This window comes from Panthera onca, chromosome B4, assembly GCF_046562875.1.
Source record: "Panthera onca isolate mPanOnc1 chromosome B4, mPanOnc1 haplotype 2, whole genome shotgun sequence".
NCBI classification, from domain to species: domain Eukaryota; kingdom Metazoa; phylum Chordata; class Mammalia; order Carnivora; family Felidae; genus Panthera; species Panthera onca.
The window spans coordinates 135,536,020-135,558,586 of NC_138345.1; the positions used below are offsets into that span (position 1 = coordinate 135,536,020).

At 60.3% G+C, this 22,567-nt stretch overlaps 1 protein-coding gene across 1 annotated transcript; it reads right to left on the minus strand.

The window, feature by feature from the left end:
* Positions 1–1,155: 1,155 nt before the first annotated feature.
* Positions 1,156–18,347, minus strand: TTLL12 (tubulin tyrosine ligase like 12). Its single transcript, XM_060656143.3, has 14 exons — positions 17,952–18,347; positions 14,283–14,455; positions 12,066–12,264; positions 11,120–11,279; positions 10,900–11,033; positions 8,727–8,803; positions 7,585–7,701; positions 7,309–7,503; positions 6,850–6,961; positions 5,864–6,015; positions 5,397–5,478; positions 3,614–3,682; positions 2,917–3,055; positions 1,156–2,554 (listed from the first exon to the last, which is right to left on the minus strand). Exons 1-14 carry the CDS (start codon positions 18,126–18,128, stop codon positions 2,403–2,405), a joined length of 1,938 nt encoding a protein of 645 aa, XP_060512126.2. The 5' UTR covers positions 18,129–18,347; the 3' UTR covers positions 1,156–2,402.
* Between the last annotated feature and the right edge of the window lie 4,220 nt (positions 18,348–22,567).

Here is a 22,567-nt window from a genome sequence, read left to right on the forward strand (position 1 = left end):
AAAGAGGCATTCCCCGGGGATAAGAACCGTCTCCATGGCAAGCGGTCTGGGCTTCAGGGACGGTGGAGGCCCTGCTTGATGCCCTTCCTTGGGGGTTGTCTGCGTTTTGCTGATCAGAGATGCGAGGACAGCTAGACTGGGGGACAGCCCATTTATAATTAAGGAAAGTCTGGATCACGGGGTCTTCTGATCCCAGCCGTGCCTGCTCGGAGTGTCCGGGTAATCAGGTTTTAAGTGGACTGGGAATGAGCAGGAGTGCCACCCCTGGTAGGCAGCTGGATGAACAACCTGGTGTGAGTGCCCACCCTGAGGGGCGCAGGAGGCCCCTCGCAGGGCACGCTGGGGAGGGGACCTCTGCCTTCCTGTCGTCAGCTCCATCACCACCAGGGGGCGTCGCTGCGCAGGCTAGCGGCGCTCACGCCCCTCCTGACACTCTGGCTGCCCTAAGAGCGGTTAGGGTCTCCTCTCACCCCCGTCCTCAGGGTGAAGAAACGGGCAGAAAGAGACTCCCATTGCCTGAGGCCCCAGAAGTGTGTGCCGGAGCCGGGGTTCAGGGCTCGCGCGAGGACCAGGCTCCTGGGCGTTGCCTGTGATGAGCCTCAGCTCCACGTCTGTCCCCACGGCGCTCCGCTCCGCAACGGAACCGGTGCTGGGAAACCCAACTTTGGGTTAGGAACCTGCTGTGGTCTGAGTGTCCCCCCCCGAATCCCTGTGTTGAATTCTAAACCCCGATGTGATGGTCCTAGGAGGCGGGGCCTTCGGGAGGCCTTTAGGTCACAAGACGGAGCCCTCATGAGCGGGATCAGTGTCCTTACAAGAGACCCCGCAAAGCTCCCTTGCCCCTTCCCACCTGTGACCAGGAAGAGGGCCCTTATGACACCATATCCGCCGCCCCCTGATCCTGGGCCCCCCACCGGCCTCCGGAACCGCGAGGAAGGAAGTCTTGTTAAGCCCCCCAGTGGGGATATCTGGTCACAGCAGCCCAGACGGACCGGGACGGGGAACCTGGAAGCCTCACCGCGATCTCGTCTCTCCCATTTTTCAAAGCGCCAGTCTTGGTATTTTGGTTTTCTTCCACAGCCCAACAGGCAAACGGCTGACACGCTGCACCAGGCCTGTGGTTCCAGGGCCTCCCAAGAGAAAGCGAGGCCAGAGTAGAGAAGGCATACTTTATTGTGATACGAATCGAGTCAAGGAGAGGACGGGACGCCAGCGGCCCTCCAGGGCGACGACCCGAGACGAGGTGCCCTGCTCTCGACACCTGTGCGTGGCTGGAGGGAAGGGGCGTCCCCCCGGCCGACAGGCTGAGGTCCTGGGTGACAGAGGCCGACAGACACAGCCAAGGAGACACAGAGATGGAGGCACAGTCAAGTCCAGTTTTGCCACGAGGATCACTCTTGGCTTCAAAATGAAAGCAGCTCCCCGCTCCCCGGGAGGCGGACTGGCCCCCCTGCCCTGTCAGCGGGGCCTGGGCCTGCTGCGGCTACACACAGGCTGGCATCTGACTCCAGGTTTTGGAAACAAAAGCATGGAAGGGATAAGAAATTTCGATTTACTCCCGTAAGCGAAAAACTAACAAAAACCCAACATTTTGACTCTAGACTCTGGTGGAAGACGACATCTAACTATGACGCGAAGTTCTCCCTGGAATCATCTTTGTCGGCTCTCCACTGCCTGGTGCCCTGCTGCCCACACTTGTCCCCGAGGCCCCTCGTCAGGGAGTCCCAGCCGACGTCGGACGAGGGGGAGAGCGCTGCTGTGCCCGGCGGGCGGCGAGGTCTGCGGGGGCCACGGAGGTGGGAAGGACGGCCTGCTTTTGCCAAATGGAAAGGCAAGAGCGATCACAGGCGGCGGGCACGAGAAGCTTGCTGGTAAAGGTTTTGGTCGAGGTTGGGGAACAAGAAGGCTGGCAGGTTCCCAGGGGTTTTGGGGACACGGGGTGCAGCGGGGGACCCCGACGCCCTGCCCTGGGGGAGCCACGACGCACAAGCAGCATCTGGAGAAGGAGCCAGCCTGGCCCCGTTCGTGTTTGGGCTCCACAGGTGCCTCCGGGGAAGCCTGTTTGTGGGGACGCCTCGTCACGCTCCCCGGAACCCGTCTTCCGCCGACACCCTGGAAACACGGCAGCCCGGGAACCAAACTCTTTGGAAAAGCCTTTGGCTGAGCAGAGATGGCGGTGAGGGGACTGTGCACGGGGGCCTGGCACTCAGCCCCAGGGGACACGGTGACCGGCCCTGCTCCTGAGTCAGGAGGCAGAGGAGGACCCTGAGCCCCCAGAGGCGGTGCTGGGGCCAAAGCTCGAAGGCGAGGCTTGTCCGAGGGAGGACGGGGAGGAGGACTCTGCAGAAGCGGCCCGGGGAGCTGAGGCTGGAGGACCCAGCCTCAGCAGGACCCGCGGGCACCTAGACCAGGCGGCTGACGTGGCAGTTGCTGGGCTCGTCCAGGTACAGGGTGCTGAAGACGTCGTTGAAGAAGGTCGGGTGGTACCTGCAGGCTCGCTCGCAGTCCGGGTTGAAGTTCACCTCCAGGATCTGTGGCTGCATCACCCGCCTCCCTGACGGCGCAAGAGCAAGGGCACCTCACTCCCGGGAGGGTGGGCTGGGCCCTGGCCGCTGGGGCCTCGGGGCACAGGGCCCTTTCCTTTCGAGCTTCCCCCCGACACCGCAGCCCACTGCCCTTCCTGCCTGCGCTCTGCCCTGGGGACCGCCACCCCTTGGTGGTGCACCCCCCAGACCAGACCTCGCGGCGAACGTGAGGCAGAGTACAACCCGAGGGGCCCTGACCGACAGGGGCAGGGAAGCGGGACGCCCTCTCTGTCCCCTGGGGGCGCCGGCAGGGGGAGGGCTGGATGATCGGCTTTGGCTAAGTGGAGAGGGCGTGGTTTGGATTACAGGGCGGGGTGGGCGGGGGCCTCACCATCTGGACGGTCGTCCCACTTGAGCATGAGGTCGATGGCATACACAGCCCGGGATGAGGCATAGTCGCAGAGGCCCAGGGGCGGTGGCTTGGCACATGCCGCTTGGAACAGCTCCGTGAAGGCCTGGAAGATCTCACCCTGGGGACGGGGGAGGTAGGGCTGGGGGGCTGCGTGGCTCTGTGGCCGGGACCAGCCCCCAGAGCTGATTTTGACACGGGCTCCCTGCCTCCACATGGGCTGCGGCCCCAAATAGCCCAAGACCCCTCCTCCTGCAGCCTTCGCGTCTCCGCACCCGGCCGCCCCCTAGGACACCGGCCCCTCGCTCATGGGTCCGATTACCGCAAAGCAGCCGGTCTCCTGCCTCAGAGCCCGCTGCTGCCTTCTGCACCGAAGCAGACAGAGCAGCACCAGAAGCAGCTGCTCTAAGAGACGGAGGCCAGCCTGTGTCTCCAGCCGTGTCCCTGCTGTCCCCTCAGGTTTGCAATTTCTGGGGCAGGTAGGGCCTATTGCCATCGGGCCGTCCCCGTAGTGCCCCGAATCCCCTCCAGAGCACCCCACAAGGTCTAGAGTGGGGGGAGGGTTGCAGCTCACACCATCTCCTTCCCTAGTCTCGGTGGGAGGAGCAAAGACCCCTACCTGCCCGATGCCGGCCGGTGAGGGCAAGCCCCAGCCTCTGCGGCTTTGCTCAGGACTCACCTGGACGCTCTTCCAAGGGAATTCTGGGTATTGCTTCTCAAACTCAGGGATGAACTCATCATAGTGCACCTGTGACAGACACAGGGACCGTCACGCTCTGCCCGGGGCCTCCTCCGGGCCGGGAGCGGGGAGGCCTTTCCCACCTTAATTTGGGGCCTCTGACACTCGCCGGGGCCACGTGTCGGTGCCAGCCACCTATCCAGTACCCCCACCTCTGGGCACAAATGGGAGGCAGGAGGCAGTCTGAGCTCTGGATCTTACTATAGACTCAGGACAAGCAGATTTACTTGTCCGAGCCTCAGTGTCACCGTCTGTAAAACGGGAGGATGCTCCCTGCCCGGCACTTATTTGCAGGGCTCTCGTGAGGCTCAAGTGAGACGCTTAATGCTGAGGGGTCAGCAGACTGCAAGGCCCGGGGGGACACAGCACCACGCCGGTCTCCATGCACGGGGGGCAGAGCCTGTACCCGCATCTGCAGGGCCCAGGCCGGAGCTCACCGCTCAGCACCAGCTCAAAGTGCCTGGGGACGGCAAGATCTCCCCAGGCCAAGGCTTCACCCCAAACACACCTGCATGAGCTGGCAGTAGGCTCAGGCTTCTTCCTGCAAAGGACGAGCCACGGTGGGCTCATTCACAACCTGTTGGACACGTGTCCCCGCACACAGGAGCTTCAGGGGAAACAGGACCCTTGGGGCATCACACAGTATACAGGGCGGCCCTCGGTTGTCTCAGAGACAACTTCCAACCGTGTCCTAGGGTCCCATGAGGGCTCAGGGTCCCAGGCGCCGGCCGCCAACACAGCCCGGGACCAGAAGCAACCGCTGGGCGTGCACGTGGGCAAGGCCACTCCGGTCGCACAGTCATGGCGAGGCGTCTCAGGGAGTGGTCAATGCAGCACGTTCGTGAATAGTGAACACCGCACGTGGCCCAAATGTCTATTAGCAGGTGAGTGACGAGCCCATCCCGGGGACAAGAACACCCCCGGCCGCATTCAGCGATAATGATGGATGTACACACACGATGCTCAACAACAACAAAAGCCACAGAAGGATTTGCTCCATGGCATTTACACACAGACTCGTATAGGACGTGCAAAACAGTCCTTTGAATGATTTCGGGAGGTACGCACGCTGAAAAGAATGTGCCCGGGAAGGATAATCACCCCTTTCAGAGGAGTGGCTCCTTGTGGGAGGCAGGGCAGGGAAGGCCGCCTGCAGGCCTCGGGCCGAGCAAGGGTGCGTGAGTGCACGTGCCCTACTTCCTGCCTGCCTCAAACAGCAGGTCAGGGAACAGGGAGGGCCTCCGGGAGGAGGCAGCCTCTCTCTCCTCCCCTCCTTCCTCCACCCAGAGCCGGCCTCTGCCTCCGCCCAGGCCACGTGCACTGCTGGCCGGCTGGGGTGTGATGCCCTCACCTCGAAGGGAGGCTTGCCCTGATGTCCCCTTGCTCACGGTGCCCAGATAGCACAGGGCACGGAGGATCCAGGCAGGGTCACAGGCCAGCAACAGCAGCAGCCGGCCTTGGGGGTGAGGGTGGCGGCACGTGACATGCACCCCGTGCCTCCCCACCCCCACCCGCCCTTGTGCCAAGCAGATGCTTCCAGGGGAGACCTGCAGGCCACCTGCCGCAGGGCCCGGGGAGGCCGCGGGCACCTCAGACGGAGCTGCGGGGGTGCCGTTCTGACATTAACACAGGTACCCCAAGTCCGCTCCTCTGACCGTCTACACAGCCTGCCCAGAGGACAAGCCTATGGGTGTGGGTCTGCACCCGCCGCCCCGGTCTCTACCTGCTTCAGCACCACCTCCGGGTCGTAGTTCATGACAGTGAAATGTTTCTCGTAGTCGTCCAGGTCATCGAGCGCGAAGGGCCTGCGGGAGGAGCGCGCAGACACGGGAGGGTCCTGAGCGTGGCCGCAGCTGAGCAGGGACAGTGCCCTGAGCGAGCCCGCCGGACGCCTGTCCCCCCCTCGGCGCGAGGGGGCGGCGCCGCAGAGCTTGGGTCAGAGCAAGCGATGAGCCGTGAGGACGCCCCGACGGCCCGGACACGTCATTGCGAGACTCTGGGGTCGGTGCCTGTTCCACAAGGACGGTCCCCAGCGGTGGCTGAGGCAGGCAGGGCAAGAGCCCCCGCCATTTACCAGCTCAGCGGGCCACCTGCTGGGTGCGCGGTGGGGGAGCAGCCCAGGGCAGGCCTTCTGACCCCCGAGGAAACGAGGGGCCCCGCTGCCCACCCCCCAGCCAGTCTCCCAGTTACCGGTTGGAGAACCGCAGCCAGAATACGTCGTACACGAACAGCGTCAGGGGCTTCACCGAGCGCAGCAGCACAACGTAGCGGACGTCAAACTTGACCTTCCCCACGTCTTCTCGCAGGAATAAGACTGGACTTTCAATGTATTTGGACACGACCTGGAGGGCACAGACGCAGGGTCGCGGGCGGGCTCTCACCTCCCCTGGGCCAGGACCCAGTGCCTGGAGGCACCCCAGCCTCGCCCCATCTGCGTCCGTCCTCAATGGCCGCGGCTCGTGCGGGCCGTCACATTTCCTGGGGACGCAGGTGCGCTCCTGCCCCGGTCCCCGGAGCGGGCCGCTTCCCGTCCTGGGGTCCACGGAGGCGCGTGCACCCTGCACCTGGCTTCTTCCTCGGCCTTTGCACACCCTGTCCAGGCTGTGGCAAGTTCTGTATCTTAACCTTCACTTTAACCGAGGGAAAGGATCCCACCAGTTTTTGGGTTTTGAAAACTGAATACAAATCCTCAGCCATAATCCCGCCGACTCCCCGTCCGCTGTCTGGAATCCCTGCGACAATCATCCCCGTGGCGCGCTTTCCTTGGCTTCCGCCCAGATGCGCTGCGTCTCACGAAGCCCCTGACGCTGCCCCTGTGCCGTGTGTCCCTGCAGCAGCCTTGTCTGGGGCCCCGAGGGGCTCCCTGGCCTGGCCACCTGCCCCCTGCTCGGCGGTCACTCCTGGTGCAGCACGTGGGGACTCTGAGGTCAGACACACCAGGGGCAGCTCCGAGCAAGGGCTCCCCCATGTCACCCGGACAGTCACATGGCCCTTCCCTGCCGGCCAGGCTGGTGGAAGGAACGGAATGTGGGCTTCAGAGACACCCGTGAGCTGAGTGACCCGACACCAGGACCTGCCCGCACACAGGCCCTGACACCCGAGTCCCCTTTGCCCCACTGACTCGGCGGCCAGCCGGTGCACTGAGGGCCCCTTGCCCCCGGAGCGCCAAGGCCCACCTTGGGGGTGCTCTCGCGGTGCCGGATGACGCTGTGGAGGCTCCTGGTGATGTGGGTGTCGAGGCTGCGGGCCAGGTTCCAGGGCTTGCAGATCCAGTGGTTGTCCTGGCCCCTGAGAGCATATGGGGTCGGCTGGGCTGCTCTCCGGGCCCACCTTCCCAGGCAACGTCTCCCCAGGACCGTGGCAGCCCTAGGAAAGGGGCGCCCAACCTCCCGCAGGGAGCAGTGGCAGGTGTCACAGAGGGGGCGTTAGGGGCCGGACCTCAGGGAGCAAGGAGGAGCTCGCTCGGCAGGGGCGTGGAGAACTCCCCCGGCAGTCACGGCCGGCTGCGGCACCGAGGCCACGGTCAGCGCGAGGCCGAGGCGCGGGCCGGGGGGCCGGTCAGGACAGGTACAGGTGGGGTGAGGGCTGTAGGGACGGGGCGCATGTAGGAGTCTCCGCCTGGCGGGGGCTCTTACCGCCTCTCCCGCTGCTGGAAGTAGCTGACGAACTGGGGCAGCTCGGTGCGCAGGTTGAAGGTACGGGGCAGCCAGGCTGGGCCCTCGGGGCCCCCCGCCCGGCGCGCGATGGAGGCCAGGCAATCCTTCACGGTCAGCAGGTTCTCGCAGGGGAACTGGTTCAGCAGCACGTTGGGCCTCTCCTGGCTGAGCCTCCTGGAGGGCCGAGGGAAACGCGGGCAGCTCGGGGTGGCGAGGGGACTCGGCCTGGCTGGCGGGGGGCGGCGGGGGGCTCACCTGTAGTCCTTGAAGTGGGAAAAGTTGTAGAGAATGTCCGCGTCCGCCTCGCTCTGGGTAAAGGTGAAGCGTGGGTGGGTGAGGTGGCCGAGCACCTGCTGGACGTCCGTGTAGACCCTACAGGGAGAAGTCGGGCTGAGCCGGGCCCCCGCCTATGCTCGCCACACCCCTGCCACTTGGGGGCGCCCCGCCTGGGGCTGATGTTAAGGAGGACGCGGCTGGGTGTAAATTCGACCCTGCGGTCCCAGCACGGGCCCTGAGGGCGGACAGCCAGGGTCAGACCCCAGCCTCTCTGCTTGCCTGCCGAGGGTGGGGCAACCACACACCTACCTGTGTGACCCCAGGTCCCCCCGTAAGATGGGATCACGGCCTAGCTCACACTCGTCACTGGGATGAAACGGGCTAATCCGAGTGTTTAACAAATGCAGGCTTTCCTCCCACGTGGAAGCAGGAAGGATGGACACACGAAGAACCCTGCCCTCAGAGAAGGCAGCTGGTGCCCTGGTGCCTACAGGTGAGCGTGTGGCCCAGACAAGTGTCCTGGATGTAGCCCCGCTCCACACCAGTGCTCACTGCTACCTGCCTGGCCCTCACTGGCCCAGGGCAGAGGTGAGGACAGAGCCTGGGAGCCCAGTTGTGGGGTACGGCAGAGACAGAAGGCAGTTAGTCTGTGGCTGGACCAGGTTTGCGTAGACCGAGGGCTGGGCCCCGCCTCCGAGCCTGCCCTACCCCGGGGGGGTGGGGGGGTTCGGCACTGACTTTTACACCCTCACCTGTACATGGAGTACCTGCTTCCCCCTGGGGTCCAGTCTGCACCTGCCGGCCTCGCATAACCCGCCGGCCCACCCCTGCAGACCCTCCTGGGCGCCCTGTGCCTTCACTGTCCGCACAGGCTTCCTGCCTTCCGGAGGGGCCGCTGCACGCAGGCCTGGCTATGACTTCACCCCAGGACACCCCCTCACTTTTCACGGCGCTCTCTCTGTGATCCTCAGACTCTGTGCCTAACACGTCTGTCACTGCCACGTCGCCAAGAGACGGCAGGCTTCCTGAGCGCCTCCCTGTGCCAGGCACTGTCCTAGGGGTTGTGGGAGCTCGGGGAAGTGAGGGAAGTCTCATCACGAGCCGAGAAGGGAGCTGCGCACCTGAAGACGTGGTCACGGGGATATGCCACCGGACTGATGGCGAGTGGCAGCTTCTCCTTGTTTTCCTCCAAAATGGCCTGGAAGGAAAGCACCGAAGGTGGAAACAGAGCCTCGAGAAAGGGAGCAAGTGAACACGCCCCCCCCCCGCCCCCACCCTGGCACATCGGGGTTTGAGATCTCAGGGGGCACACTCAGACCCCAGCCAGAGCCAGAGCCCTCTGACCACCCTGCCCCGGGATTCTGGGCCTCAAGGCCCCACAGGTGCCGGACTGCCCGTTTTGTGTCAAAAAAAAGAATCTTCCCGAGGCTCTCTCCAAATCACAGGCAGCTGAGAAGACGTCAGGCCCGTCCTGGGAGGGGGCTGCCCAGTCCCAGCGGAGCCCCGAGGTGCCGCTGGAAGCATAAGCAGCGTGGTGGTTTAAAACACCCCCACGCTCAGCAGCCCTGCGGAGGGGGCCCACGTGGCTGGGCGGGTGAGCGTCGTGGAGGCAGGTCCTCAGCCCCATCGAGCCTCAGCTGACAGCCTGGCTATGCGAGCGGGGCTCCGAGCCAAAAGCTCCCCCGACGCCTGTTCCACAGACAGTGGGGGTGAGATTACAAACGTCTGCTGTGTGAAGCTGCTGTCTTCGTGTCCCTTCTTATCCAGTGACAGCTAACTAATACCGGCTACCCCAGGGCTCAGGGCTCAGGGCCCAGGCCGATCTAGATGGTCAAATGGGGAAAAGCAACCAGGGGGTGACAGACAACCAGAGTTTGGCCCCATCGCCTCTTCCTGGGCAGTAGAGGGCATCCCAAGGAAAAAAAAAAACCCTAATTCGTGAGTGCAAACTCCACTCTGCAGTCTTAGCTCCTGAGCCCTGAGGTCGGAAGGCCATGTCACCTGCTTGCTTGCCCGCTGAACAACCTCACCACCAGGAGGAAGTCTTCATCCCTAAGCAATTCTTAAGGCTTCCCCCCTTGCATTCACTTGTTCACTAAGCACCTACTACGTGCAACTATCCTACGAGGCTCGGAAACTCGCCTCAAACTCAAGATGAGTAATCACAGTGATCGCGCAGTTTTCCGCAGGGACGGTTCGACTGCCACTGGCTTACACGGAATCCCCCAGAAAGGTGCCAATAGTTCCATCATCATGGCCTCGTCTCTCCCAAGCAACAGCACTCACGGAATCGACACCGCCACGTGGCACGTGCCACCCTCACTCTTCCTGACTTGTCTACTCCTTCCCACGATCCTCTGAGGCGCTCGGTGAGCGTCTGATGTGCCAGTGTGGGCTGGGAAATTTCCACACACTGGGGCGAGGTTGGAAGCCTCTGCCCACAAGCTATCAGGCGCCCCTGGTATTGGAGCCCAGCTCCCCCACCAGCTGTGTGACCGTTTGCAAGTTACTCAACCTCTCTGTGCCTGTTTCCTCATTCTCAGTGAAATGGAGATAGAGACGGGACCTTAAGGCCTACTGTCGTGAGGATTATAGTCAAGCATACCCATAGGTGCTAACCACAGGCTCACTCGTGGCCTGGTTTCCAACTGGGACCAGCCAATGGGAAGCAGTGGCGGGAGATCAGAGGGCAGGGGAGGGAGGAGAGAGGGGCCAGGGTGTCTTCCCTGCCCAGCCCTGCCTGGTCTGGTCTATGTTCCTAGAGGCTCCCCCTTTCCTCCCCTGCCCTGGGCCTCCCTGACCCCGACTCCCTAATTTGCCCAAGAGGCCGCCACAGAGCACCTTTGTCGCTCGTAACAGTGACGCCGATGACTACTTGCTGAGGGCCTACTGTGCGCCAGAAAACGCGCCTTGCAGTGTTCGAGTCCAGCGTCTGTCGGGGGAGGAGGAAACGGTACCGAGTGGGGATCTGTAACCAAGCCACATGGCCCACGCTGTGCCCCCCAGTCCCGGCGAGGAGTCCCCGAAAACGAGGAGGAGCAGCACGGACGACCAGCAGCCGCAGCTCTCTGATCGCCTGAGAGCGTGGTTCCCAGCAGCCGGCCCCTGGGGTCTGGGCTCAGGGCTGGCAGCTCCTGCTCACTGCCTGGGCTCTGAGCCCGTCTCTCCGGCACGCCCAGACTCTCCGCTGCCCCCCCGCGCTAGCCAGCTGGCGCTCAAGAACATTCGGTGACCGAAGAACATTCCAGAAGCCACCAAGCAGGGAGGCCCAGGGTCGGAGGGGGACGGTCACACCTGGTAGTGCTGGTCCGGCGGCTCGGGCGTGGAGGAGCTGACGTCCAGCATGTCGGCGGGGACCCAGGGCAGCAGCCTGCACTTGCGGATCAGAGGGTCCGCCTCTCCGTAGGCAAAGTCTCGGGTCACCTCCTCTGCATCAAGACACGTGGCCCATCAGGAGGGAGTGGGAAGCCAGGGCCGGGGCCCATCCCTCAGGGCGGGCGGGGGTCGGACTTACCGCCCGTGTCCAGGTCCCTCAGGGGCCACAGCAGCGTGTAGGCCACCTGCTGGGGCATGTAGAAGAAGGGCGCGGTGGCAAAGCTGGGCGTGTCCGAGTGCTGGATGCGCGAACCGAACTCGTCCATGATGTACCACACGGGCACCTTCTCCTCGGCCGTCTGTAGGCGGAGCACACACAGCCGCCTGTGTCCACCGGTCCTCCTGCCTGCCCCCTTCTGTGGCACATCCTCCCGCCCGCCCATTCACCCGAACGGCGGCCCGTCTACACCCAGCTCCCAGAGCCTGGAGCGACTATCACATGCACCTTTAACCGGGGGCCTCCTGGGCCGTTCTGGGCTGACTGCAGCGATCGCTTGTGTGGGACAGGTGTTAGACCACGGCCGCATGGACGTGTCTGGCTTTGTGCGTGTGGCAGGGAGAGAGCGAGGGAGGCTCCTCGGAGGAGGGGACATCTAAGCTGAGACCCCGAGAAACAACTTTTGTCTCTTCCCAAACTAAAAGTGGCAAGGGGCTGGAGTGTGAGGGTGAGTCTGGGGATGCTGGGGGGGAGGGGCGGTCATGACAGCAGGGACTCGACTCTTCTGGAGGCAGTGAGGAACAACTGAGGGCTTTCACGGGGATGGGACAACAGAATCTGAAAGCATCAGGAAACAGCCAAGTCACGGAACTCAAGTCTACGGTCAGAGAGAGGGTGGTGTCCCACGAGCTCAAAGGCCCCCAGATACACGGGTCCCCAGCGCTGGGTGGCCCAAGGCAGAGTAACAGGCCCACGATGAAGCCACAGGGAATGAGGGGCCCCACGGAGAGGAGTCTGCTCACCCCAGGGTGACGGCTCCTGGGGCCGGGCCCTGGCTCTCCTGGGCTGCCCCTGACGGCCCAGGGCCGTGAAGGCCCCCGTCCCTGTCCGTCGCCTGCCCCCCCCCCAGGTCCAGCTGCCTGCTCACCCCGTGGGACAGTTGGTAGGTCTGGTTGAACCGCCACATCTCCTCCAGCACCAGGTCCACAGCCTCCGTGCTGGGCAGCTCGCCGTGGAACTCGACGCCCATCAGGTTGGCCATGCGGTGCAGGAGCCCGGGCACCTGCTGCAGCTGCTGACGCGCGTGCTCCACGCGGCACGTCCAGGCGTGGTCGATGAGGAAGATGCTGCAGGCACAGACCAAAGGGGGCTGTGAGGCTGCCCCACGGGCGCGGCAAGAAGGGCAGGACAGAAGGGGCCAGCAGGAGATGCTGAGGAGGGAGAGGCCTGCAGCTGTGGCCTGGGGAGGTTTCTCTCCCTCTTCCAATTCTGAAAAAGCCAACGGGGTCCCCGCATCCCATCCGTTGGACCTTGCCTCCCATCAGTAGGACCCTGCCTCATACCCGTGGGTCCCTGCCTCATATCCGTGAGACCCTGCCTCCCATCAGTGGGAGATCCTGCCTCCCATCAGTGGGTCCCTGCCTCCCACCAGTGGGCTGGTAAAAGAACCGAATGCGACCAAACATACAACATGCTGACCACACACCGTGTACTTGTGTTTCTGCCCATTGCTATTCATCACTGTAACAACAAGTGTCTTCAACTGGATTTGGAACTGCTGCACAGGTGTATGCCCCCCTCCTCGCTGCCTGCAGGCCCGGCACACGGCAGGTGCCCAGCAAAGGCAAAAGCTGCCCACGGCGGAAGGCCAGCGGCAGGCAGCCGTGCACAGAGGCCGTCACTCGGGGCTCACGCACGCGTGCCGGGGGCTTCAGGGCACTTCCTGGGAAAGCCCGAGGCCTTTTTGTGGGAGAGGCTTCAAGTCTCCACACATACGGACAGCTGTGCCCCGTGTGGTCCAGTCCCCCTGGAAGAGCCCAGAGGGGCGTGGCTGCACGGCCCTCACACACGGCAGTGGGAGCGCGTTGGAGGGCCAGGCAGGCATCCCTACCGCGCCATGGGGCCCGCTGGGCCAGGACGCTCCGAACACACAGGCGTGTGGTTTGCCTGCCGGGCCACACGGCCCTCACCTCCATTCCCTTGAGGAGATGAAAGGAACAGCAAATGCTCCGGTGTTTCCTCTGGGTGGCAAGATCAGCAGTGTTTATTTCATTGTGCTTGTGGTACTTTTTGTTTGCATACCCGGCAAGAGATGGAGATTTATCCTTGCCCTTGTGCGCAGGGGATACAACCGTAGGATGCAGGGCACCCAGCCCAGCTTCAAGGTGGGATACCTGGGGGTGGCCCCGGGCAAATGCTCACCAGGGGGGGTGGACACAGCACATATGGAGAGAGGATGAGGTTGGAACCCGGCAATCAGAGGAGATTCACGAGGCTCTAACGGGAGAAAGGCCCAGGAGCAGGGAGGGCTGTGGAGCTGAAACCAATGTCTGGAGCTCCAAGCCCAGGACTCCGCCCGCACCCCCTCCTGAACCTGCCCGGTGGCTGCTGGGCCGGGGCCCCAGAGCGGCACGGCCGGGAACAGAGCAGGTACATGCGGAGGCTGCTGCGCTGAACTTGACGTGAGAGGTGAGTCTGCAAGTTTCTGAGCGAGAGAGCGTGTGGGTGGTGGCTCCTGGCTGCTGTCATGACCTGTGTGGCCTCTCCCGCCCCCTCACAGGCTGGCGAAGGAGGCCAGAAAACCTTTGCAGAAGAAGAGGCCAGCCAGACCCTTCCCGGACACAGAAGACCCTGTCCCTACGGACACAGGGGCTCGGTGACCTCGAGAGGCCGGCAAGTTTCCTCCTTAAGGTTCCAAGAAAGTGCGGAGGACGGGCCCACCATGGCTGACGACAGCTTCTTTTGGTCCCTGGGAGGCAGGAGTCCTGGGTTCGGTCTGAGCTCCGCCCCATCTACCCTGTGGCGCTGGGCCCTGGTGCCCCCCGCCTGAGAAGCCAACCAGACCACAATGCTCACAGTCCGGGCATAAAGCCCTGGGAGAACCTGTTTATGTTTCCTGGGCTCCACCCAGAGACCTAGATCCCGTAGGACCGGAGACAGGCCTTCAGAGAAGGCCAGGCTCACGGGTAAGGCTGCCTTGCACCCACACACACGCTCTGAACCAGTTGGCGAAGAGGCCAGTGCCCGGCACACAGAAAACACTAGTGCCTGAATTTACCGCTTCTGGCCTCGGTGACCCCCCCAGGAAGGAGCCCATCCTGAGGGCCACGGGATGGACAACGGGCGTCTGGCCTGAGGCTCCTACCTGTTGGGGTTGGCCGCCTGGAGCCCGTTCTCGCTGGTCACGATGACCTTGTAGCAGAGCTCGCTGCCGGGGTTGGGCTTCTTCCTCCGCACTTCCCAGGCTGCCTCGCCCTCACTCTCCTCCTCCACCTCCTCCACTTGCATGATCCCGAACATCTCCCCGGCATCAAAGACCTGGGGCCACAGCAGGCGTGTTGACGGGCTACCCACCAACCCGCCCCCCCCCTCCCCCCCCAGCCTCAAGGACCAGCTAAACCCCTTGGGAGAAGCAGCACCTATTTATTATCTGACTACCCATCTTACAGGTGGGGAAACCGAGGCTCCTAGAAATCAGTCAGGACTGGGACCTAACCGCCGTCACCAGCTATTGTCCAAAGTCCCTCAGCCCGGGACACCCGGTCTTGGAGGTAGGGCTGCACGTACAGGGCGGAACCCTATCTAGTCTGGTCTTTACTGCGCAAGGAGGGGAGTCCTGAAAGGCAGTGGGTGGCCCCGGTCATGTCAGAAGTGAACGTAAGAGGTGGGGTCTTGGTGGCAGGGGATCCCACCCCAATTCCACCAGAAAAGCCAATCCCATACCAAGGCAGCTGAGGCAATCCAGAAGGAAACAGGTGCCCTGGAGCCTCCCACAGCCACCACGCCTGCCCAGACAAGAGGCAGTCTGGGTCTGCACAAAGCGGGGCCTTGGCGTGTGGTTGGAAGATAAGGGCCCGGGTCCTTAAGTTTCCCTGCAACGGACAGTGCCAGCCCTGTGCAGCCGAAGTCAGCCCTCTCCTGCGTGCTCTGGAGCCAGGCTGTCCCCTGCAGCCACACTCACGCACTGTGTCGGCCACGAGTTGGCAAGGGGCCTCAGGGTAGATTCTGGAGCCAGCCTATGGGGCCTTGGACAAGTCACTGAACCACTGTGCCTCAGTTTCCCCATCCCTCCAATGGGAACATCAGAACCTGCCTCAGAGGGCTGTTGGAAGGATTAAATGATTAAGACACGAAAAGCTTAGAAGCGCCTAAGCCTGGCAAATGACGCAGAAGCACTTGCTGTCATCACTGCACTTTGGAGACCAGTCTCTCACCAGGGAGGAAGGCATCCTCTGCCTTCCAGGAGAGCTGAGTGTTAAACCGATAGAACAGTGCACGGTAGGTCCCTGGCACAGAGCAGGACTCCACGAAGGCCAGTTCTCCCCCCAAACCTACTTCTCATGACTGACAGAAAAAAACTGCATTCCCAGCAGAGAGAAACCAGCTACCTATTCAGGCACAAGCAGCTTTTTCTGTGCTGGGCAGGTGGGCACTTTGGGGTATGAACGTGGACCCCTCATGATCTTGCCTAGGGAGCTGGCAGCCGAGTGGCACAGAGGAGTAAGGTCGGGCCGTGTGACAGGCCCAGGTAAATGGTGCTGGGGCCTGATGGGAGGGGAGGGTTAAAGCGGGGGAAGCTGTGGCTAGGGGTGGTGGTCAAAGGACCCCAGGCAGGGGGGGACAGAAGCTGGGGGTAGGGAAGGCTGTGGAACCAGCCAGGCTCCTTGGAAGACAAGGGGAGCTGCCTCAAGCCAGGCTCCCTAAGCTGTCCGAGCCTGGGGAAGGCTGCCACCTTCCTTCCAGCACAGAGCTGCTCAAAGGACTGGAATTCACACCCTGGGTTTCAATCTAGAACCCTAACTCCTATGCGAGGGAGAGGCACAGTGGGGCAGTATAAGGCCTGGGGATAGAGGGTCTGCCTTTGGTGGTGGTGGGGTGACCATGATCCCTTCTGGGTTCAACTACAGAAGGCCCTAAGGGTGTAATGAAGGGGTGTGGTCTTGCAGCCAGGAAGTTCCTGCCGGCAGCGGGAGTTGCAACTTATTTTAAAACACTCCCCACCTTTTCCAACAAAACTGATTTGAAGTAAGGCACCACGGCCACGGGCCCTGCGGGGAGTTGGAGGGGCCCGGTTCCTGTTGGCAGGTGCCCACCCCCACACCTGGCCCCCAGCGGCAGCAGGCTTCACTGAAGACAATGGGTGCAGGTTTGGGTCTGGCGATGTGATGACTCACAGCTCTGCCCATAACCCCTAATGGCAAGGGAGGGTCATGGAAAAATACTGGCTGCCCCTTGGTAGAGCCACAGCGGCCAGTGCCAGTGCGGAGGGGATGCTACACTCTGGTGACCGCCCACCATGTGCTGTGGCACCTGCTGAAGCTCATCTCCTGCCTCCCCACCCAATCCCCACTAAGACTGTGGGAGCTGGGGCCCTGTTCCACAGTCGGGCTTTCCAGATGGAGACTCTGGCTTAGCTGGACCAGTGACTTGTCTAAATGAGGGTTTACTGCCCATGGAGGCTCGCTGGACTGGGGCCAGGGGGTTCTCCCACATGTGTGCCTTCTACCCAGCACGAGGACCTTCTTATCCTAACAGATTGGTGGGGTCCCCAGCACATGCCTGGGACCCGAACTAAGTGCTCAGGAAACACTGGTAGAATTGAGAGGGCAAATAAAACAGGGGAAGGAAACTCACTGTTTGCTACAAGAGGTAGGTATGTACTGAATGCCACTGATATCGCGTCTGTTTTACAGCAACTATGTGTTAGGAGCAGGAGGGTACCTGGTGAACCCCGATTTCCCACAGAAAAACTGGCTGGGTGGGTGAGGTGGGGGTGTGTCCAGCAGCTAGGCTTGGGGGACAACCTCTTCCTGGATCTGGGGGTCCCTCTCATCACCTGTGCCCCTCGGTCAGTCTTGGCCCCAGGGAGCAGCAACCCCCCACCCCACCCCCCCAAGAAGAGCCTAATTGCAGCTAAGAAGGCCCCACTAGCTGGCCTGTTGCTCTGGCTTCAGCACCTGGGCAAACTACCAAAAACCAGGGACCGCTCTGATCAGCCAGCACCCGTGGGGTGCCACACTGGAGGCCCAGGCTAGATAAGACTGGTGAGAAGGGAGCTGTCCCCACAAAAGGGCACAGAATCTGGAAGCATGTCAGCCCTTTTCTTCCTTTCTGTAGAGTCCTTTTCCGTGTCCCACAACCTCGGTTTTCTTTCATTTGCAAAATGAGGGGGGGGGGGAGCTCAAATCGAATGATGAAACATGTAAGAGTTCTATGGCCCCAACAGTTCAAGCCACACAAATTCATGGGGCATCTATTCTCCTTGAAGGAGTGGCTGAAAGCAAGGCACAGGTTCCCGAGTCTGACAGACCTCAGGAGGCTCTTCCTCTTCCTGTGACTCAGTTTTTTCAACTGCACAATGGGGATGTGTGTGGGGCTCGGAAGCGTGGAGAACTCAGTACAGGGCCCGGCACAGAGCAGGAGCCCCAGGCACTGGGCTCTTGCCGCCACTCTTGGGCCCCAAAGTCTAGACACCTCCTAAGCTGCCAAGGAGGCACCATCTAAGTCGGTCGTCAGGGCGTTCGTGCTCTTCGCGCCTCTCCCGCCTCGTCCCCGCCGCGCCCCAGCGCCGACACACCCCCAGCGCGTCGCCCCCGGGCCTGCCTACCTGGGCGCAGGACGGCGCCTTCCCCCCTCCTCCCCCAGGCACCCTAGCAGCCTCGTCGGCAGGAGACCCCCGGGGCCCCCTCCCCTGCCTCCCCACCGGCGCACCTGGCCCGGCCTCCCCTCCAGGGCCCCGCCCGCGGCCACACCCTTGCCGCTTCCCCGGCTCCGCTCGGCACCCCGGGTCCTCCCGCGTCGCCCCAGCCCGCACCTCGTGCTCCAGCTTGTGCAGGAGGCGGCCCCAGTACCGCTCGGGGACCCCGGACGCGCGCAGCGCCGGGCCGTGCAGCGCCGCGAACTCGGCGCGGGCCCGCGCGCCCTCCTCCGGAGTCAGGCCCGGGCTGCCGCGCTCGGCAGGCGGGTCCCCCGACCCCCCGTTGGCCTCCATGGCGCCCGCACCAGCGCCGGCGCCGAGTCCCACTCCGCCGCCGCCCCGCGGGCCCGGCCCTCCCGCCTCGGCCCGCCCGCCCCGCCCTCCTCGCGAGCTCCCCGCGGCCCCCGCCCACCGCCCGCCCGGCGCCGGCTCGCCGCGGGCCGCCGGGGGCTGAAGCTCCGGGAGCCGGACCCGGGGCCCGGCCGCCCGGCCGGCCGAGGGGCGCGTGCGCGAGTGCGTGAACGCGCGGGCTTGCGCGGCGAGGAAGCGGGCGGGGCGGGGGTGGTGGGGGGACGCGGGCGCGGGGCGCGTCGGGGGGGGGTTCGGTGCTGCCGGCGAGTGCGCACGCGCGTCTGCTGGGGGCGGTGTTTTCTCTCTCGCCCCGCGGCTGCCCCGGGGCATGCCGGGAGCGAGGCCGTGCGGCTTCCACGCGGTCGGAAGCGGAAGAGACTCCAGACACCGTCCGAAAAGGAAACTGAGGCCTGGAGTCGGGGCCCGGCCCGGCGCCCGCTCCGCTTGGAAGGCTCGCAGACCCCGGGGGTGGGAGGGGGTCTCGGGTTCTTTGGAAGGCTTCACCGGAGTTCGGTGCTGCCGCGTAGTGGCGCTTCGATACCCGTAGTGTGGATTCAAGATGTACATTTATTCAGTTAAACTCAGAGGGTTTTTTTTGTTTGTTTTGTTTTAAAAAATTTTTTTTAAATGTTTTTATTTATTTTTGAGACAGAGAGACCCGAGTATGAGCAGGGGAGGGGCAGAGAGAGAGGGAGACACAGAATCCGAAGCGGGCTCCAGGCTCCGAGCCGTCAGCACAGGGCCCGACGCGGGGCTCGAACTCACAAACCGTGAGATCACGACCTGAGCTGAAGTCAGACGCTTAACCGACTGAGCCACCCAGGGGCCCCTTTAAAAAAAAAAAAAAATTTTTTTTTAATGTTTTTATTTATTTTTGAGACAGAGTATGAGCAGGGGAGGGTGTTTTGTTTTTAAACAAGTGGAGGTAGTTCAAAGGTATTTCAAAGTGCGATTACAGAATTTCAAAAATCATTCTTTGAGCGTTCTGTGTTTTCAAGTTCTTCTGTTGCTTTATAGGGCTACGTTTCATGATCTTGTTTGCAATTTTGCAATCGTAATTTGCTACAAAGCTTCAGGACTTTTGGGTTTTTTGCGGGGGGCGGGGGGGGGGGTCCTTCAGTGGCCGAATACTCTGATTAAAAGTTTTAAACCGAATTTGGGTAAAATGCACCATTTCCGAGGACTCGTTAAATGTCACTAGGACACTTAACGGTGGTGTACCAAGACCCACGCTTCCCAAGTGCCCTTGTTGAGGGGCCCAGAGAAAACCGTTACCCCCATGTGCGAGTACAGTTTTGTATCTACCATTGCCCTTTTTTTTTTTTTTTTTTTTTTTTTTTTTTTTTTTTGAGAGAGAGAGAGAGAGAATGAGCAGGGGAGGGACAGGGAGAGAGAGAATCTTAAGCAGGCTGCACACCCAGTGCACAACTTGACTACTGGGGGTTTGATCTCACCATCGTGAGATCATGACTTCAGCCGGAATCAGGAGTCAGTCGCTTAATGGACTGAGCCCCCCAGGTACTCCCCTACCATCACCTTTGTCACACAAATTTTGTAGTTCAGTTATTCTAATTATGAAAAAAAAAAATATTTGTCAATTTTGGCAACTATGATTTCTAATCCAATTTACAGCCTGTTTGGATGAAATCATTACACCCGATTCCAAGTACGTTTCTGCTCTGTGGGGGGTTCTTAATTTAGTGGGAACGTTAGTCCCTCTCTGCTGTGCCCATCACACTCTAGATGGGTATTATCATTGCAAAAGAAATGCAGTCTGTGTTCAACTTTTTTACTGAACTTAGCTGAGTAGCATTCCCTGTAATGTTGGGTTTTTACTTTGTGATGAGACGTGGGCAGGGAGAGAGAACTGTCAAGGAATTCTTGAGACAGTTTCGGTGCAAAAAGGTGGTTTTATTAAAGCACAGGGACAGGACCCGGAGGCAGAAAGAGCTGCGCTGGGCTTGTGAAGAGTGATTGATCGTATGGAGAAGGGAGGATAGAGATAAATGAAGTTCCCAAAAGGATTTTCAGATGTTTTTTAAGGAAGACTTACAGGATCCTGGAGATCTGGCCGTTGTTAAGCTAAGATTGTTTTTTGTCTCTAGCAAGGCATTCAGACCGTTGTGAGTTCCTTGAATGTCATTCTCTGCCTGTGTCACATAGTTACGAACGGGCTGCAAATTGTAAGGCCACTCAATTTCATCTGCATTTCTTTTGCCTTCGTTCTCCTTGTCACTTTGGACAGAATAAATTTCCAAAAGCTTCATTTTGATTCCATAAATTGGATGGAAAAAAAAAAAATGGAACCATCTTAGGATTTTGATATTACATCGGCATCCTCTGTGGAGTAATTCCTCAGCCAGTGGGACCAATGCATCTAGAGTGATGGCTTTGCTTCCCACAGGAGAATGAGAAAACTTGGAATTGGAACAATGAGTGAAATTAATGTAGAAAAAGTCATTTGATCTAAATGAAGTCATGATTTATGCAGTGACATGTCAACCTGCTTCTGTGACCGCACGTGTTGATTCATTTTTGGGGCACAGTCTTCGAAAATAATTCCCAACTTTCGAAGTAGATGGGATGCTTCTGAATTGGAATTGAGTTATCTGACGTGGCTCGTGGTTAGTGACATCTTTTCAACCCCCATGGTGGAGGGTAAAAGTTGCCCAATATTTTGTGGAAGTTTCTATTTCGTAACCAACTTTGACGTCGGGCTCTGTGCTGACAGCGCGGAGCATGCTTGGGATTCCCTGTCTCCCTCTCTGCCCCTTCCCTGCTCACTCACTCTCTCTCTCTCAGAATAAATACTCTTAAAAAAAAGGAGAGAAAGGACGTAATCAACTTTGAGAAATGGAGATTCAGGACTTAATTTTAAATTAAATGTGGACTCCTCTTTTGTAAGTGTCGTGCTCCTGAAAAGATTTATTGCACTATAAGAAAAAGTACTACTTAGGGGCGCCTGGGTGGCTCAGTTGGTTCAGCTCCGAACTTCAGCTCAGGTCATGATCTCACGGCTTGTGAGTTTGAGCCCCACGAGCCCCCTGTCTGTGCTGACAGCTCAGAGCCTGGAGCCTGCTTCGGATTCTGTGTCTCCTTCTCTCTCTTCCCCTCCCTCGCTCACGCTCTCTCTCTCTCTCTCTCTCTCTCTCCTTCAAAAATAAATAAACATTAAAAAATTAAAAAAAAAAAAGAAAAAATACTACTAAACAAAATATAAACAAAAACCCTGCATCCCATACGAGAAGGGACAGACAAACTGCCGAAGCAGGAGTGTTCAGTCTTCTCTGCACAATCCAGAGCAGAGCCTCTCAGCCTCGGTTTCCCACGCACATCTCGTGCATGCCGACCCTGTCCTTTCCCTGGCCTCCTGCACCTTGTGAGCTATAGAATAGGTCACAACTCAGGTGGCAGGTAGGCAGGGATGGCAGGACCTCACTGTGAATATTAGCGAATCACAGTGTTATTTGTAACTGGGTAAGAATGAAACTACTTCACTGGCCTGATCATCACGAATAAGAACTATGCTATATTTTTGACCATGCACTACGGCCTTACGCCCACGTAGATAGCATATGTCCTACTTCTTTTCTTTTTCTTCGATGTTGATTTATTTTTGGGAGAGAGAGCACAGGCACGAGCAGGGGAGGGCCAGAGAGAGAGGGAGACACAGACTCCGACGCAGGCTCCAGGCTCTGAGCTGTCGGCACAGAGCCCGATGTGGGGATCGAACTCACGGACCGCGAGATAGTGACCTGAGCCAAAGTCGGACGCTCAACCGACGGAGCCCCCCAGGCGCCCCAGCATACGTCATACGTCTAATAATTATATTATGAGCAACTCTGTGTTGCACTGGCTGAAAACCCACCTGTCATCCCTGACACCACATCTTCCTCCCCTCCGTATCAGTCTGGAGTTATCCACTCCAAGGGACCGTAAATCCAGCTCGAACTGGCTTAAAGATAAAGGGTATTTAGGGGTGCCTGGGGGGCTCAGTCAGTTAAGTGTCTGACTTCCGCTCAGGTCATGATCTCACAGCTCGTGAGTTTCAGCCCCGGCGTCGGGCTCTGTGCTGGCAGCTCGGAGCCTGGAGCCTGCTTTGCATTCTGTGTCTCCCTCTCTCTCTGCCCCTCCCCTGCTCGTGCTCTGTCTCTCTGTCTCTCAAAAATGAATAAACGTTAAAAAAAATTAAAAAAAACCCCCAAAGATAAAGAGTATTTATTGGCCCATACAATGTTATGGCCTGACTGTGTCTACCCAAATTCAGATGTTGAATTCTGACTGTATTTGGAGAAAGGGCCTGTGAGAAGATAAACGTTACATGAGGTTGCAAGAGTGGGGTCCTGATGGGATAGGGCTGATGCCCTTACAAGAAAAGGAAT